We start from the raw sequence: 18514 nt of genomic DNA on the forward strand, positions 1-18514 counted from the left end.
AAGAGAATATATGCTTACATAGGAGTGTAACTATGTAAACTATGTTTACATAGGAGTGTAACTATGTATACATAGGAGTGTAACTATGGAAACTATGTTTACATAGGAGTGACGTTGAAGAGACAAATGTCCATTCTCAGACTTCCGTTCTGTGTGAATAGAAGAATTAATTGACAGTTTATTTACATTAATCAAGAGCTCTGGTTGACGCAATATCCAATATGAATTAAATCAACTGATCAATATAACTGGTGATTATTCACAGCCTTGAATATTAGAAGTATGCTCAAAAACAAATAGGATCAATTTTTATTTCCAAATGAAAACTACATTGTATTCGGACGAGCTTTGAAGAACACGATAGTTTGGATCAATACTTACAGTATTTATCTATCATGAAGAACATTATAGGAATCAGAAATTCGGAAAGGATATGAATGGATGATTTGAATGAATCAACAGCTTAGTTGTAAAATATATATTATATATATTAATTATAATTATATTAAATTAAAAATGAAAATACATTCGCACTAATACACCCATACATCAACATTCAAAGACAATAAGATACAATCTAATATTTCTATTTACAATTATTAGTACCCGGCGAAAAAAAATATCCGCAATAAACCCTAATCATAATTTTATTTCTCAAAAAGATATCAATATCATCAGAACGTTCAGTTAAGGGAAATAATCTCTTAGAATTTTTTACTAATCTACATTACTCTACAAAGTAAATAAACTTATCTATAAATAAAAAAATTATTACAACTCATACATTGGACATTTTGAATAATTGATTCCTATCTACTGTAACCTACTTTTTAATGTTATGTATACAAATTAAAAACTTCAATTCAAATAATATAAATAGGTCTCACTCCTTTTTACTATTTCTAAGAGTACACTGATGCTGAAAATACTGTTAAGAACGTCAATTCAATTGAAAACATGAAATAATTCTGTTTTAAGAACATGCTCTTCCTAGATTTTACTGCACAATTTTTCAGTAGATGCTTGAGTAATATCAATAACTCACAACTTGAGTTCCCAATTCATAAATTAACAAAGTGAAACCGATAAAAGAAAATATTTTTCAAAAAAGAACTTTTAAAGTAGTTTTAATCAGTATATTAAATGTTTACAGCATTTAATTTGGATTTTCGTTTAATAATAATTATGAATTCATTAGCATTTGATTTTTTTTTTTTTTGTGTAGTTGAGAAGTTGAGAAAGTCTGTAGTTGTTGAGGGTCTGAGGTTTTGAGAAACTTTATCATTCTCCTCAAGAGTGTATTTTTGAAATTAATCTAAATTTGTTGAGTAGGTAAAAGTGGGTAAATAATGAAGAAATTTGTGGAATGAAAATTACTGCGATATTGCAATTATTCAAATTAAATAGAAATACTAATAAATTGTCAAAAACCACAGATTTATTGATAGTTAGAAAGACTGGTTTCGGTTGTTACACCATTGTCAATCTCTGATAAACTATAAACTGAGTTGTAATCTGTGGTTTTTGACAATTTCTTAGTATTTTTATTTAATTTGAATAATTTCAATATCTCAGTAATTTCCATCTGTAGTTTTATTCCACAAATTTCTTCATTATTTACCCACATTTACCTACTCAACAAATTTAGATTTATTTCAAAAATACACTCTTGAGGAGAATGATAAAGTTTCTCAAAACCTCAGACCCTCAACAACTAGGAAAAAACTGTTTTTCTGAATCGATTTTCCCATTGTACACTAGAACGAATGTGAATTCTTAATTACTGTTTTTACATCATAATTATTTTTCAAATCATGATAGAAGATCAATAAATTAATAATATGCATAGTAGTTTACTTTAATATAAATCTTTTGATGATTAAAGCGAGTTGGAAAATTTCAAGTATTCTGGAAAATACCGAATTAAAAAAATGAAGAGTGAGAAGTAGTACATTTTATGTCTTACTATATTTAACCGCCATAAAGATACGTCATCTCATTGTCATCTGATTTGTTCATATTTTTCCTGGTTTTGCTTCCGTTGGATGATATCATTTTACGGCGGTTAAGCGTATAATGCACAACTGTGAGTAATTGTTTTATTATAAATAACAAGAAATATAATTGAAAACTGTATACAAGCTGAAGATAAGAACCTATATTGATCAAATTGCCAATACATCCTTTAATATTGCTATAAGATGAGTCATCAAGTAATATTGATTTTCCCAGTGTATCTGAAGCATGTGAAGTGATGGCAAGTCTATAGTTTTCATCTTGAAAAGCGCTCAAACAAAAATCTTGTCATAGTCAGGTACTGTAGTCACACTACTTTTAAATGTTAAGTCCAGTATAACATAATGTGTGCTCTAATATTTTTACACCTAATAAGATGGGATTTTCTTTTTAATGCATAACAATGATCATAATTTATCAACGAAAAATAACTTAAAATAATATATTATTATCAAGAGGGAACACTAACAAAATCTTCCAAAATATTAAAAGTTAAAAACACAAGTTCTTGTAGAATATAAATAAAAATCTCAAAAATCACAATGATGAATCATATAGTTGAAAACACAGTCATCTATTTTTTTCAATTCAATTGCCAATATTAAATCAAAACACAAGTTCTTTTAGAATATAAATAGAAATCACAATGTTGAATCATATTGTTGAAAACACAAAACTGTTGAAAACACAAAACTGTTGAAAACACAGTCATATTTGTTCAATTCAATTGCCAATAATAATAGATCAATACGAAACTCGATGCTTTAACGTCTGGATATTTCTAATATGTTATTTCCATCAAACGAATTTTCACTCAAAAAATTAATCAATTACTGATGTCAATAATCTTTAAAATCATTAGAAAACGTTGATTTGCTAATAAATTTACTTATTCCAATAAGTAATACAAAAATATTCCGACAATCCCTTCGAAATTTGACAATATTATAGACAAGTTTTACTATTTTCAGTCTACCGAAAGTAACTAAACTACAAATTTGATAATAAACCATTTTAAAGAGAATCGTTTACAAAATGCTAATTAATGAGGTACTAAGAAATCCTTCAGCAAAACTATCATTTTCAGAACCCTTTTTTCCCTTCAAAAATAAAGAATTTTCAGAGCCCAGGCCACTTTATTGGATATAGTCTCTTGTCACTGTACATCCTACAAACCGTCAAACGTATGTCTCAAGGCGACATTACACAGTCAATATTTGATCTATGATAAATAGAAATACAAATCTCATAACCCTTTTCACACAATTATTTTATCACAAAACATGTTGTGATAAAATCATTTAAAAAGGGTACTGAGATTTGTATTTATATTTATAGCCCTATACAGAAAAGAGACAATAAAATGGTTAATCTATAATGTTTCACAGAGTTTTATCAAAGATTTCATTCCATATTGGAACAGTTTTATATTGTCACATATTTTATATTTGATCTATTCATCAAATATTATTGATCAAAGACCAAATATTTGATCTAAAATTTTACAGTTTAATGACCGAATAAATGATGTAATATTTTACCGTTTAATGACCAAATAACTGATGTAATATTTTACCGTGTAATGGGGCCTTAGAGTGTGTGCACACAGAGAGCTGTCAGCTGTCAGGCGTTCCAAGGTCTGCTATTCTTTCTATGGATAAAATGAGGGCTGTCGAATACATGCATTCTAGTTGAATTTCTCAATTGAAGAAAAACTAGATTCTATAAAACTGAGAAGTAGTAAACGGATACTACAGCTTCAGTATCAATTTAACTATTTGTAATTATATTAAAAATTAAAATTAAATCTAACAAAAATTTAATTTATATAAGCGTTTCTTTCTCTCTCTCTCGTACTAATTAATTAATCAACTTCAGTTTCCATGAATCACTTCAGTTTCAATTTAAATTAAATTTAACGTCAAATCAATAAATATCGATATCAATTTATGAGCGTATCTTTCTCTCTCTCTGTCTCTGTCGTACTAATTCAATAATTAACCTCAGTTTTCATGGAACGCGTAACTCGGAACGCTTTTCAAATAAACTCGATGTGCACACACCCTTAGTTATGACGACCTTACCATATTCGCTGGCTGAAATCTAGTTGTCTTTAATGGGTTCTATAGGTCCCTTTTAACAAACTCTCATTTCCGTAATCCCTATAAAGAAATTGTCTTTTGACTGTCGAAATTGTATTGCTAAATGAAACATTACTTCAAAGGGAGCATTGATGCTATTTGATGTAATGTGATTTACAGGAATTTAAGCAGCTTCAAGTGAATTGAACCATAGCTAATTGCTGAAACCCTTCTAATTACAGCCACTGCCGATACATTTCGCCGCACATTTTCGACCGACAGGCGAACAGTGGTTCTGTGACAGCTGACCTGCAACAGCACAAAAACTACTGCACACCAAAGTCTCAGGTGACTGCCACTAACAATCCACTTTTCAACTGTACAGTCAAAAATGTCCGGTGTATCGTTACATTAGTGGCTGGCCTCAACTTCTGCACTCCACCCTTATTTCCGTAATCCCACCCTCAGTTCCGATTTCCCACCCTCATTTCCGTAATCCCCTACAACTTCCAATTCCTGCCTCATTTCCGTAACTCTCCTAAAACTTTCAATTCCTGCCTCATTTCCTCATTTCTGCAATCTCACCTTCATTTCCGTAATCCTTCCTCACTTCCGCGATCCCACTCTCACTTCCGTAACTCCCCTAAAACATTCAATTCATGCCTCATTTCCGTAATCACTCCCCATTTCCGCAATCTCACCTTCATTTCCGTAATCTCTCCTCACTTCTGCAATCCCACACTCACTTCCGTAATCCCCTACAACTTGCGCAGATCCAACACAAACACACTTCCGTCACTTGCGCTAGCACCGACCTTATCACCCCGCGAGTTCCAGCACACTTCAAAGATGCCTCCCGTTCCCTTATAGCTGTGCACCAGCTGACCGGACTGGGTACTCCATATGTGCACACACTTATCAAAGCTGCCCGAGGCGAGGAACTTGCCGTCGGGCGAGAACGCCACACTGTAGACGGGCTCGGTGTGCTTGGTGAGCGTGTGGATGCAAGCGCCACGCTCCACGTCCCACAGCCGCACGGTCGAGTCGAACGAAGCACTCGCCAGGATCAGGTTCATGTTGGGGTTGGCTGTGCCTGGTCCCGTTGGACTCCACTTGATCGTGTAGATTTCTTTGCTGTGTGCCTACGAACATTACCGAGCAAGTCGATTAGAGTGCACACTTTACAGTAACACACAATGTTTCATAAGTAAAATATTACTAGATCAATTTGAATAGAGTGCACACTTTACGGTTTACTCACAATGTTCCTGAATATAATATTGTTAGATTAAGTCGAATAGAATACACACTTTACAGTGACACAGAATGTCCCTGAATATAATCATAGAGAAATGATAGCATAAGTAGATATCCCATGGTATAGGGCGTTTATGTCGCAACTCTTACTGTTATCCCAAGCCGATAGTTCACGTAGTTCTTTCCCATGCAGCTGTGTGACGCTGGTAGTCTCTAAAATTGTGCCGTTCATACACTCTCACCCCAACAAAACAGTAAAAATTGACAATAATCGACAGTAATCGGTTTGAGATAACAGTAAAAGTTGCGACATAAATTCCCTATACCATGGGATATCTACTTACGCTATTGTTTCTCTATGATATAATATTGATAGATGCTAGATCAAGTCGATTAGATTGCACTAACAGTTACACACGATGTTCCTAAATATAATATTGATAGATCAAGTAGATTAGAATACACACTTTAAAGTTACACAGAATGTTTCTGAATATAATATTTTGACATGTTTATCATAATCAGTTTACCTAGTTGTTCGAACACACTGCCGGCGCACAAGTTGTTCTTTGCCGGTAGTTCTATATTGTAATTTGAGAATATTTATTTTATGTATTTGAAGTTGATTAGGAAGACCAAGAATGCGATGGATCATCGATGAAGTAGAGGCTGACCTGAGGCAGACGGGCATCATAGGATGGAGAGGGAAGGCAACGGATCGAGATGAATGGAGAGGCGTATTACGGGAGGCCAAGACTCTTAATGGGTTGTAGCGCCAAGGAGTAAGTAAGTAGTCGAAGTTGTTTAGTTGAAGTCATGGCTGTGAAATTCCAATACGAAAATTTACTACTTCTCAAAAACGGATGAATTGATCCACATGAAACTTTCAGAAGATGAATCTGTCAGCCTTAAGATACGATGATATCTGAGTAGTTGTTCAATAAATTGTAAGCACAAGGTTCATCACTGAAATTGTGTTGAATTTTGTACGAGGTTTTTCTTCGACATAATGACCAGTCCAAAAAAAGTATAATATATGTAGTCGCTATCCAGTGTGAGATGATTTCAAAAAAGTGTGGTGGTTACCTGTAGATCGTGTACACAGGTGTCCTGTTTCATAGACCATATTTTCAAGGTCATGTCATCGGAGCATGAGGCTAACAGATTACCCTGAGGATCCCATTTGATGGCGTTCACTTCGTTTGTGTGACCTGTAAGCATGCATCATTAAATTATATTATATTCATTCAATGTAAATAGAACAATGCCACAAGAAACAACAAGCATTTGCCCAAAACTGCTTCGATCCCATTTCGAATATATTGAACCAGTCCCAAGATTTGGTTTGGTTCATTTCCAATTCGCATAATATGAAGTTGAGTCCGAAATAACTACAAACTGAAGTTTTCAATTCCTGAGATTAATTTACACATCAGCACATAACCCAAGGAAAAAACTCCAATTTCTCAGAACATAAACATTTCACTTAAACTTGATGACATAATTTAATTAACTCTTTCATTTAACTTGGGCTGAGTAAGTGAATGGTACTATAGTGAGGTCCATGTTATAATGGCAGTGAAGAAAGATAGGAGAAAAACGTTGCCAAGTCTCTCATTTTGCCACTCATCCCATTAAAATTGATCTAATAATAATTATCATTTCCTTGATAAAATAAACAATTTAATGTCAAATTAATCAAGAAATATTATTTTTCCATAATTTGATTAAAAAATTTGCTTCCATAACTAAGGTCAGATTTTTATTTTTATACAAACCTGAAATGGCGGCTAATTTAAAAAACTGTGATACACCAATCTGAATTTCAAAACAACAGAAATAAAGTTATTTGGTAGGTATTCAATTCCAATTTCTTTTAAAAATGATAGAAAAATAGAAATCCTTTTTTAAAATAAATAATCTTAATGGAAATAATTCTAAAATAACCATTTAATATTATTTATACATGTACGAGTAGGTCCAACCTAAACGTGTTGGCTAACTGAAGCATGGATGAAGTCTAGTATGGTTAGTTATCAACTTTTAAAATGTCATTTCAGGTATTTTAATTTGTGTTTCTCATACGATAATGTCTAAAAATTATTTCATTGTTTCAAAAATACATTTTTAATCAATTAATTATAAGACTTGTGTACCAAAGTATTTTGATAGCATGAAGAAAAAAAAATGGCGGCTGAGTTACTTTTGTACAGTCACTGTCAAACGTAAAACTAAAATATTCAGGCAAACTGACAACATTGCAAAGCTAGAGAGAGATAGCGCTATCTGTTTTGTTGTATGATAGAAAAGGACAGCAACAGTATTGTCAATCGTACACTGCCATTATAACGTGGTCCTCACTATAGGCCAATAGTTAGGTTCACGTTATACTGGGAGTATTAGATTAACATTGGTGATGCTATCCTTGCCTATCATTCGAGAAAGCAGAAAGCGCTATCTCTTATACTTTTTTTCCATAGGCTATTCATTTTATTTCCTTATTACAGCCTACTAATTTAAAATTTTATTTTGTCTTTCTTCTACTGTTCTTAAAATAGTACACAAATAATTTCGATTTCCATTGATGTGAGACTTGTAAAACTTGTTTTGAGATTGTAAAACTTGTTTTGAGAATTAGGGTACCAAAAAGAAAATATAGCATAATACTATATTTCCTCTATGGTATTACGCTGCAGAAAGTACGTGATTAAGAAAATATTTTTGTTTGTTGTAGACTAGTAGTTCTGTGAACAGTAGACCTCGCTCAGTTATATACCACAGTCTCCTCTAATACTGTCCATTAGAGTAAATTCTGTCCTGTCCTGTCGTGTCGGCGAGATATCGGTGTATAAACGACTAATGGCTGTTGTTGTATCAACAATGCTAATAATTTGATGTAAACAGCTATGCTACTATCATCAAAAGCTCACTGAGTTGAAAGCAGAGAAAAGTCGGGTGAAAATACTATGCTACTTCGAGTCATCAATTATTGCATGCCTCACTGCATGCAATTAATAGTCCACACAACAGCTGATTTTTTATCAGGTTACATTGAGATATTAAATTAATGAGTCATTGAATGCAATTTAATAATCCACTCGACAGCTTATTTATGATGAATAATTCTATAGACTGGGCCCTGTTTCATAAAACTTATAAGTCACGTAATACAGGAGAATCACCATTCCAATTACATGCTCAATATAGCCGATGGAATCAGCTGTTCCTGTACTACAGGACTTCCAAGTTTTTATGAAACAGGCCCCTGATTTTTACTGTAATATTGGCGTTAGAAGGAGACTCCTTTTCCTTTTGTATTATCTTTAAAATGCAATATTTCAAAAAAACTTATGTATACGTCGACGCGAAATTCAAAAAGGAACATACCTGTCAAATTTCATGAAAATCTATTGCTGCGTTCGCCGTAAATGCGGAACATAAATATATAAACATAAATAAGGAGAAATGCAAAACCGTCAACTTGAATCTTAGACCTCACTTCGCTCGGTCAACTACCTTTATGTTTTTTATAAGTTAAATTGTTACTTTTTTGTACACTGATCACACTGGAAAAGTGATCAGTTAATTTCCAAGATATGATTTTTTATAAATGTTTTTACTGAATGTAATAAAAATGATTTATTCATTTCTAAATAGTAGGGAATGAAGGTTTTTGTTAGTTGACCGAGCGAAGTGAGGTTCAAGATTCAAGTCGACGGTTTGGCATTTCTCTTAATGTTTGAATGTTTAAATGTTTATATGTTGCGCATTTACGGCGAAACGCGGTAATAGATTTTCATGAAATTTGACAGGTATGTTCCTTTTTTAATTGCGCGTCGACATATATACAAGGTTTTTGGAAATTTTGCATTTCAAGGGTAATATAAAAGGAAAAAGGAGCCTCCTTCATACGCCAATATTAGAGTAAAAATCAGACTATAGAATAATTCATCATAAATCAGCTGGCAAGTGATTACACAGATGTGTGGAGAAGCCAAAGAAATTGCTGTATTTCCATAAGGTCTATAGTTTCAATCAGGGACTTGTGGATGAGAATACTGCATGAGGTCTACTGTTCACAGAACTACTAGTAAATAAAGGGAAGATTATAAAATATTTGAATATTGGTACCTTCGAAAGACTTGATGGGGCTGTTGACGTTGAGCATGCATACGTGGATGCACTGGTCGGTGGAGCAGGAGGCGAAACTGTTGTTGGTCTGCCAATCCACATCCAGTGCAGGAGCAGAGTGAAACGAGAACTGCTGTGTGCACTGACCCGTCGACGCGTCCCAGATTATTGTCGTCTGAAACATAAACAATCAATCAATAAATCACCCAAATTAAATAATTCTTCAAGCTTTTTCTCATTCTATATTACGCTTTTTAAAGCTTAGTTCTGTGAATAGTAGTAGTTCTGTGAACAGTAGACCTCGCGCAGTTATAAACCACAGCCTCCTCTTATACTGTCCATCAGAGTAAATCCTATCTGTATGTCGTGTCGGCGAGATATCGGTGTGAAAACGGCTAAACGCTGTTGGGGTTGGTGTATCAAAAATGCTAACATCAAAAGCTAATCTCCTTCAAGATAAATAATGGCAACAGAACAGCCCGAGTTCAAAGCAGAGAAGGTCGAGAGACAATACTATATTATTTTAGCTATAAATTGCATGCAATCAATAGTTCATTGAATAGTGCATTAAAATTGCATTCAGTGAGGCCTGCAATTAATAGACAGCACAGCAGCTGATTTTTCACCAAGTTACATTGAGATATTGAATTGCATGCGTCATGGCATGCAATTATTTATAATCCACTCGACAGCTGATTTATGATGAATAATTCTATAGTCTGGTTTTTTCTCTAATATTGGCGTATGAAGGAGGCTCCTTTTTCTTTTATACTATCCTTGAAATTCAAAATTTCCAAAAACCTTGTATATACGTCGACGCGCAATTTAAAAAGGAACATACCTGTCAAATTACATGAAAATCTATTGCTGCGTTTCACCGTAAATGCGCAACATATAAACATTAAACATATTTAAAGAGAAATGCAAAACCGTCGACTTGAATTTTAGATCTCACTTCGCTCGGTCATCTATATGGTTATTCTAAACTACTTATTTGAAATGAAGAATATTTAAGCTCAATAACCAAAAGCACGCTGCACACAGGAACAATAAAGTAAAAAAAATCGTATAGATTTTTGTTGATGGAGAGTTACTAACAGGAAGTTCCACCTGGCCTAAATATACAGAGTCCCACGGAAGGTGTAACAGCCGAAGATCATCATAGAATCTACATGAAATTTGCAACAAAAAAAATGTAAAAAGCGCTCATTGAAAAAAGAATATTCGTCGAGTCCAAAGCCAAAATTCAAACAGTTTCAACGCTCATAAAAAGTTCAAAAAAGGATTAGATTACATGAATCTTGTGGAAAATCTCTTCCTCTTTCCAACCACAATTTTAGAATTGGATTTTGACCGATAGTTTTCTAGTTATTGACGTTTTTTCAAAATATCGAAAAGTGTATATACCTAGAAAAATAAAGTCTATACAAGAAAATTTTACTAAATTTTTTTGTTTAAAATTTCATGTATAATCTCTATGGTTTTCGGCTGTAACACCTTTCGTGTGACACTCTGTATATTTGGTTGTTCGCGATATTTATAATATACTAGCTGGCCCGGCAAACTTCATACCGCCAAATAGTTAATGAATCTCATGACAAACTTTAGCTTGATACAGACCTGAGGAGGCACGATGCGGCATTTTGCATTCAGGTGCATCTTGTTTATTGGTTTGGATGGAAGAACTCACACACACTGAATCGGGCATAGCGTGGAACGGTGTGATAAGGCAATCTCCGTAGGATCAACACTTTGTATCACCAAGCCGCGCCTCCTCAGGTGTGCTTAGCCTTATAGCTTAATCTGATGCACTCTATTTTTATGAAAATTATCCAACAACCTGTATTTACATTTATATCTCAATATGGACTTCCTATATGCTTAGTTGGTTTTTCAGCAGTTTGTATTTTTAGATAGAGTTGAATGCAGCTTGCTGGGGAATTGAATGGAATATCACCTTGCTGTTGATTTTCCCGTGCATATTCTAAATTTACAGCATTTCGAGTTCTACGACCTAAGTTTGGTCGTCGTTCGTACCACGGCATTTTTATTAGAATTTTGTGAATCATTAGAAAGAAAATATAAAAACAGATCTACCGACGGCTGTTGGATGACACAATGATTATAACACCTGATTTTTATTTGTGTGTGGCCAGCTCACAAATCTTCTCCCATAAGGATTACATTGAATGTAAACTTTGAAGGACCGTAGGAAAAAGTCCTGAAGTCGCATTATAAATTTGAAAGGCCACAAACCTGGTCCTGAGCATAACGAACTCAATTAAAAAAAATCAAATTCGGTGCACGCATAAAAAAGTTATTGAATGTCAAAATTTGAGACTCGATTTTTATTTATATAAATTTCGAAAAAATACAAGCATATTGCAATTTAAAAGCAAAAACCTAACCCCTAACCTACACTCTTTCACCTTTGAAACATAAATGAATAGAACCTTTTAGGTTAGTCGTGATGGAACCCACCTTATCAACGCCAGCGCTGAGTATATAGTTGCCCCTCTTGTTCCATTTTAGCGCGAATATGGGTCCCTTGTGCTGACCTAACGTTTCAGCCAGCATACCGTCCGTGTTCCAGATGCGCGCATATCCGTCATAGGATCCCGTCGCCAGTAGCGTTCCGTCGCAGTTCCAGTCCAGTGACGTCACGTCCTTGTTGGAGGGTACCTCTGAGCCACCCTTCAGGATGCAGTGCCGCAACACCAGCTGGTTGGGTGATGTGCCGTTGTCCGACATGTCCCAGATACGTGCCGTGCTATCACCCGACCTATAAACGCAACAGATCAACATGAATAATTACACTGGATATACTTATGACCTATACTATAATAAAGGAAAGAACTAGCTTATACACGAACGGGATAGGAAAATTATGTTCGACGCATCATCATGTCTGAACTACTGGACTGATTAACTTGAACTTTTGCATATATAGATTCTTAATTTACCGAGGATGGTTATAGACCTAATTTTAATTCTTCAAGATTTCATTACGTCAAATTTTCAGTTTGTCAAGTTTTAAAATATACCCTTGCCTGCACGGGTTTCCTGCTAGTATACAATAATAGATATATAGGGAATAATAGGGAGGAGAAGGAAAGAAGGAGCCGTGAACCCCACAACAGCTGAGAAAGTGATAGATCGGAAAAGATGAAATTGATGTGGGCTGTGGGCACGCAGGTGAATGGACCAGCTGAACATAACATAATAGTGACATTGATTAGACGTGCTCTCACAAACAATCTATTAGAAAAAATAGGTTATTATAGTAATATACAATAACGTTCTTTGACTAATTATACCTAATTCATTATACTTCACTATCATGTAATGTATTATTGCTATCAATGTATAATTTAGTTATTTTTCTTGCACTTGCAATATCATTAATGTATTATTGCTTCAATTTATAATTTAGTTATTACTCTTGAACTTGCACTATAAAAATCTGGTGTGGCGCACTCACACAACTTTCCTTGCCGTTATGAAAATTGATCACCTGACGCTAGTGTTCACGCGCATCTCAAGTCTACTATTCAAAGATTTGAGCCAGCTGGTGACAGGACAATAACGTTGCAGACACATGAGGTCTGCTATCTCTGCGTAGTGAATGAATTAATAGAATCAACAGTTGCCAACAATTTGCAATTGAATAATCACATTTTCTCGAATATCGAGCTTATTTTCAATTTTAGGCGGAAATGTTACTGAATATTAATTGTAGAGACTTTCATTCTCAATCTTTTCCACTTGAATTTTTTGTTATAATTGTATCTGAAGCCTGATAATTGGAAATCTGAAATCAAACTTTGCATAGATGGGTCGGTGCTCCTGAAATTTTTAGATATGAGACTTGTGGAAGTTGATAGAGCTTATCAATGACTATATTAGGTATGAATCTGATCAAAATCGTTGGAGTCGTTTTCGAGAAAATCGCAAAACCCCTGTTTTTGACAACATTTTCGCCATTTTATCCGTCATCTTGAATTGCATTAGATCGAAATTGTTCGTGTCGGATCCTTACATTGTAGTTCCAAATTTCAAGTAATTCCGTTAATTGGGAGATGAGATATCATGTACACAGACGCACATACACTCATACACACCCACACACACATACAGACCAATACCCAAAAAACACTTTTTTGGACTCAGGGGACCTTGAAACGTAAAGAAATTTAAAAATTGGGGTACCTCATTTTTTCGGAAAGCAATACTTTCCTTACCTATGGTAATAGGGCAAGGAAAGTAATATTGATTAGACGTGCTCTCTCAAACGAGCTATTCGAAAAAAAGATATATAGCAATATACAATAACATTATGGACTAATTATACCTAATTCATTACACTTCACTATCATTTAATGTATTATTGCTATCAATGTATAATTTAGTTATTTTTCTTGCACTTGCACTATAAAATTGATAATTCAGAATTGAAATAATAAATTTTATGATTGGAATTAAAATCAGAAACTTGAAATTATATGCGAATCAAATCAATCATTAGCTCAACACAACCTCTAGATTGTTCAATTGGAATTAGGGGTTGAAGTAACAGTATTGTGTATTGAATTAGGGGTTGAAGTAACCTTATCTAAGTTTAGGAGAGAAATAACAAAAGGTTACCTTATTTTTTCTTCCTATCGTTTTGATGATGTACTATTGTAAGAATCAATAATCAATCGCATTATTTCATATTCATCTGTCTGAACGAATGGATGAGAAAAATTAATACAATATCAATTGAATTGATACCCCTAATTTAATACCGTACACAATACTTTTACTTCAGCCCTTGTGTGGTGGATAGATAAATAAATGGAATAAAATATGAATATAATTGAGTCTAACCCAGAAGCAAGGAGATCCCTGGTGGGGTTCCAGGCACAGATGAAGACTTCGGACTCATGACCTCTGAGGACTGTCGCCTTACTGGGAGGAATCTCAATTGATCCATCCACCTCCATCGATTCATTCGTGCTGGCCGCTGCTCCACCTGAAACAAACCAATTTCAATTTATTTCATTCGAAAATAGCTATTTATGTATTAAGAGCGTAATGTGCGACTTTATCGCTCGCGCAATACAGTTATCACGCGACGCGAAGCGGAGCGTGAATTTTGCAAGAGCGATAAAGAAGTATTACGCGCGAATTACATACAAAATTTTTTCTACAACTGCACAAACCTGTTAAATCACTTATATCTGGCGGATTTTATAATTCGTCTACACTGATATCCATCATGGCTGTAGAATCGGTACAACTACCGACTTTTTAGGTTAAGATCTGACCGAGAGTGGTTTTTCTTTTGGCGAGCTGTTTATCATCATCTGATTAGCGAGCGTATAGAAACTCTTCTGCGCATGCGCGAATGATTTGCGAGCGTAAAGAAAATCTACTGTGCATGCGTAATGGTTAGCGAGCGAAAAAGTAGTTTCTCCTCAGAAATAAGCTGTTTTACGAGGAGAATTGAGTATGTAAATTCTTTCTTTAGGCGCAGATGTAGAAAAAATAAATTATCCAAGGTTATAACACTATACAGAGTTGATGAAAATTATGGAAACATCTGAAAAAATCTTTACAAGAATAATTTGACAGGTTTCATTGGAGATCCTACTACTACTCATTGACTCTAAGGCCCTTGAAGAGCCTTGGCCTCCTCCACAAGCCTTTTCCATGAATCTCTGTCCTGTGCTCGCTGTCTGCACCTTCTTACGCCCAAAGATTGAAGGTCTGTTTCCACGTTGTCCCACCATCTCTTGCGTGGTCAGCACGGCCTATATTGGGGATCCTACTTGGATTGAAAAAAGTAATTTTCTGGCGCTTCAAAATTTTGGTCCGCCATCTTAGATCTGCCATTTTGAATGAAAATCTCATTTTTATGTTTGAAATATATTAATCCTTCTCAACTTCAGGAGCTTTCAAATTTTCCGCTTGCTTTGACAACTCTCAAAGCATTTTCTTCCAGTCGTCTTCCTAATCAATTATACGATTTTGCGTTGAACAGCATGGGTAACAAAAAATATCCTCGTTGTAAATGTAGAAAAATGTAAATAAATGTTCAACATGCTGCAATTCTTGAAATTTGCTACAGATGACATCAACTGTTTCATTTTGAGACTCAGGATACTCAGAAAGTGATTCATCCTCGGAGAAAATTTCCTACATTTGTCTTTGTCAAACATTTTTTTTCATTTTTACAAGAAAGCACTAGCTTTTCTAAAGAATTTCGCCAGCATATCTTTGGAATTCACTTCTTTTTTATTTTGACTGGATGTGGCATGTCAAATTTTGCAACCGGGTTTCGATGCTGGGCAGTGTGAGGTTCTCCTGGTATAACCTTACAATCTCTGAATGTTCAAGATTCTCCCTATTAGTATGAAGTTTTCTTACTACTGAAAATCTAGTATGATAGGTATTTAATATAGTCAATTAAATCCTATAAAATGACATTTTAATTCATTTTTCATTTATTCAACGGATACGATAAGCATCTGGTAATGCTGCATTTCCACTCCTGTATGTTAACAGGTTTTCACTACCGGCGAAGTGATCATTTATCTCAAAAATCGAATAGCATTTTACAAGATCTCTCTTTGACGGTATGGGGTATGATTCGATAGGAGAACCGTTAGGACCAGGTGATACTTACTTGTGGTAGAAAGTAGTTACAATGTACTAAAACGTAGTTACTTATGTAATAGAAAGTAGTTACAAAAAGGTTTCATATTTATAAAGCTAAAATATGATTGTTCTTTTTAATAGCGGTATAACCGGTATTACGAGATTTGTGTATTGCATACTTTTTTGTTCAACCTTGACCGCTTCATCTCCGTTCGTCTCTTGCGGCTCTGTTTTGACGGTCTGCTGCTTTTGTTTGTTCTGTTGGTTCTGGCGGCTGGCGACTATGTCTGGCATAACCGCGTCTATCAAAGATAAGCTTTCAACTAGTCTATGTTCCGTACCATCCTGCAACATCACACATAGTTCAAGAAAAACAGTCTGAGAATGTGACTCACTTTTGGTCGTATTGGTAATGTTTCCCATGTTTATTTATTAATAGAGACAACAGAATGAAACTCATTTTGCCTCCTTCACACAGTACAATAAAAAGAATATGAAAAATATGTTTATCATTATAACTTCAGAGCTCTTCATAAATGGATACGTTTGTATTATCTGATCATTCCTCCCCTCATCAGATCCTTGACTTGAAATACTTCTAGAGAATTGCCTTTGAAAATAAAAAAAATATATACATTATATCATTATTAGGCCTATTATTTTTTACTAGAATATGATTTTAACATAGGTAATACAGAGGGCCCAAAAAATGTATTCACTATTTGTCAGAGAATATCTTGGCAATGCACCGACAGGCCATATCTGACGGGCCTTACGTAGATTTTCAAGAGAGTATTTGCAAAACAGCTTAGAGGACACTTGACAGATCGGCCATACTACTAAGTAATAAATGAATATGTAGATGAACATATCACAGAAGGTAATAAAGCATGACGACTCCTGCAGCCTGAGGACTGCTGGGAAGACGGAAAAAGTTTTCGGCGAAAGATTGACCAATGTTTATGTATCTTAGGCCCAATTTTTAGAGTCGGACAAAAACGTAACGTAGACTTTTGTCTCATCCATGTCTCTCTTATGTAAATACATCAACAGAAAAGAAGTGGGACGGATTTTTGTCCCTTCTACGTGTCTCCTATGAAAATAAATGGTCCAATGTTCAGAGAAGGGACGTGGCGCAAACCTTTTCCTCGTGCCACGTCATTTGTCACTTTGCGTATCATAGCGTATCTCTCATAGCGCATTTAAGAATTGGCACAATACTTGATATATGAAAACGAAGAAAAAACCTTTACTTTGTCCAACATCTTGTACTTACTAAATAAAAACTCATCTGGACGAGTATTTTATCATTCAGGATAATTATTAATATTATAAAATTGACAAAGCTTTTCCATACCTCTCCTATACTTATTTCTGCCTCCGTGTATTGTAGTCCTTTTTGTAATATACTAATGAGCGCAGCGGGTGGAACAAGCGCTCCATTTATATTGGATTGTGAGATGTGCGATTCTATACCAAACGTATAAGCTGAATGTTGAAAGCCTGGAAAAGAGTAAAAATTCAGACAAATGTTGGTTTCAGTGTAGCCGTTACTTTTGGTAGGTTGATAACTTGGAAGTTATTATTTGTGTGCATATTCATGCAAATACTGTACGCTGTTATAAGTTGGAAATTATAGATTTTTCAGCGAAAATCAACGCCAAACTTTTGAAAGTGCAGAGATATAGCAAATATTCAATTCTAGTATTATAAATTAATAAGTAAGTGTTTACATTATACTCAAAATATTATAATGCCGCCGTGGTTATAGGTACAGTACCGCTAAATCTAATGGGCTAAACTTATATTTTCTGTGTTAACAACAATTATTTATCCAACTTACCAGATTCTTGAAGATACCTATATACTAAAAAGTTTACTTCATCACTTGAAAAACTCATTTTTACTATGTTTTTCAAACAATATCAATGCATAAACCTTCCTAACCTCCTTTTGTTTACGTTCAGAATAGATCGACACTGTTTACTCTTTCTGTCTATAACACTTATTTTTCATGAAATGTAATTCTTGAGAAAAATGCCTTTGAAATAATAATGCCAGCATTACTTTAAATAATGAAATGTTCAATTAATAATAATAAAGAATAAACAGACGCACAAATTGTAGATGCCATCATTGAATAAGGAATAGTTGTTAATGGAGTGGAGGGGTGGAATCCGAGTTCAATGTTCGCCATTGAAAAATGGACGCCATTCTATTCAGGTGTACCAACAAAATATTTTTTTTCTATTATTAGCTGAAATGAATTGTAACTTATTATTATTATTATTTGTTACTATTAACATATTATTATTTGTTTTTTTTGTGACCTAATTAACATATATTCATTATACAAAATTTAAAATTATGAAACAGTCTCAAACTGT

General features: G+C 34.3%; 1 protein-coding gene across 1 annotated transcript; it reads right to left on the reverse strand.

The window, feature by feature from the left end:
* Nucleotides 1–463: 463 nt before the first annotated feature.
* Nucleotides 464–18303, reverse strand: LOC111062015 (F-box-like/WD repeat-containing protein TBL1XR1-B). The gene is made up of 8 exons (XM_039440205.1): nucleotides 17971–18303; nucleotides 17485–17630; nucleotides 16307–16472; nucleotides 14355–14499; nucleotides 11967–12267; nucleotides 9486–9660; nucleotides 6441–6565; nucleotides 464–5239 (listed from the first exon to the last, which is right to left on the reverse strand). The coding sequence occupies exons 1-8, from the start codon at nucleotides 18026–18028 to the stop codon at nucleotides 4856–4858; spliced, it is 1500 nt and encodes a 499-aa protein (XP_039296139.1). The 5' UTR covers nucleotides 18029–18303; the 3' UTR covers nucleotides 464–4855.
* Between the last annotated feature and the right edge of the window lie 211 nt (nucleotides 18304–18514).

This window comes from Nilaparvata lugens, chromosome 13 (genome assembly GCF_014356525.2).
Source record: "Nilaparvata lugens isolate BPH chromosome 13, ASM1435652v1, whole genome shotgun sequence".
Classification (NCBI taxonomy): domain Eukaryota; kingdom Metazoa; phylum Arthropoda; class Insecta; order Hemiptera; family Delphacidae; genus Nilaparvata; species Nilaparvata lugens.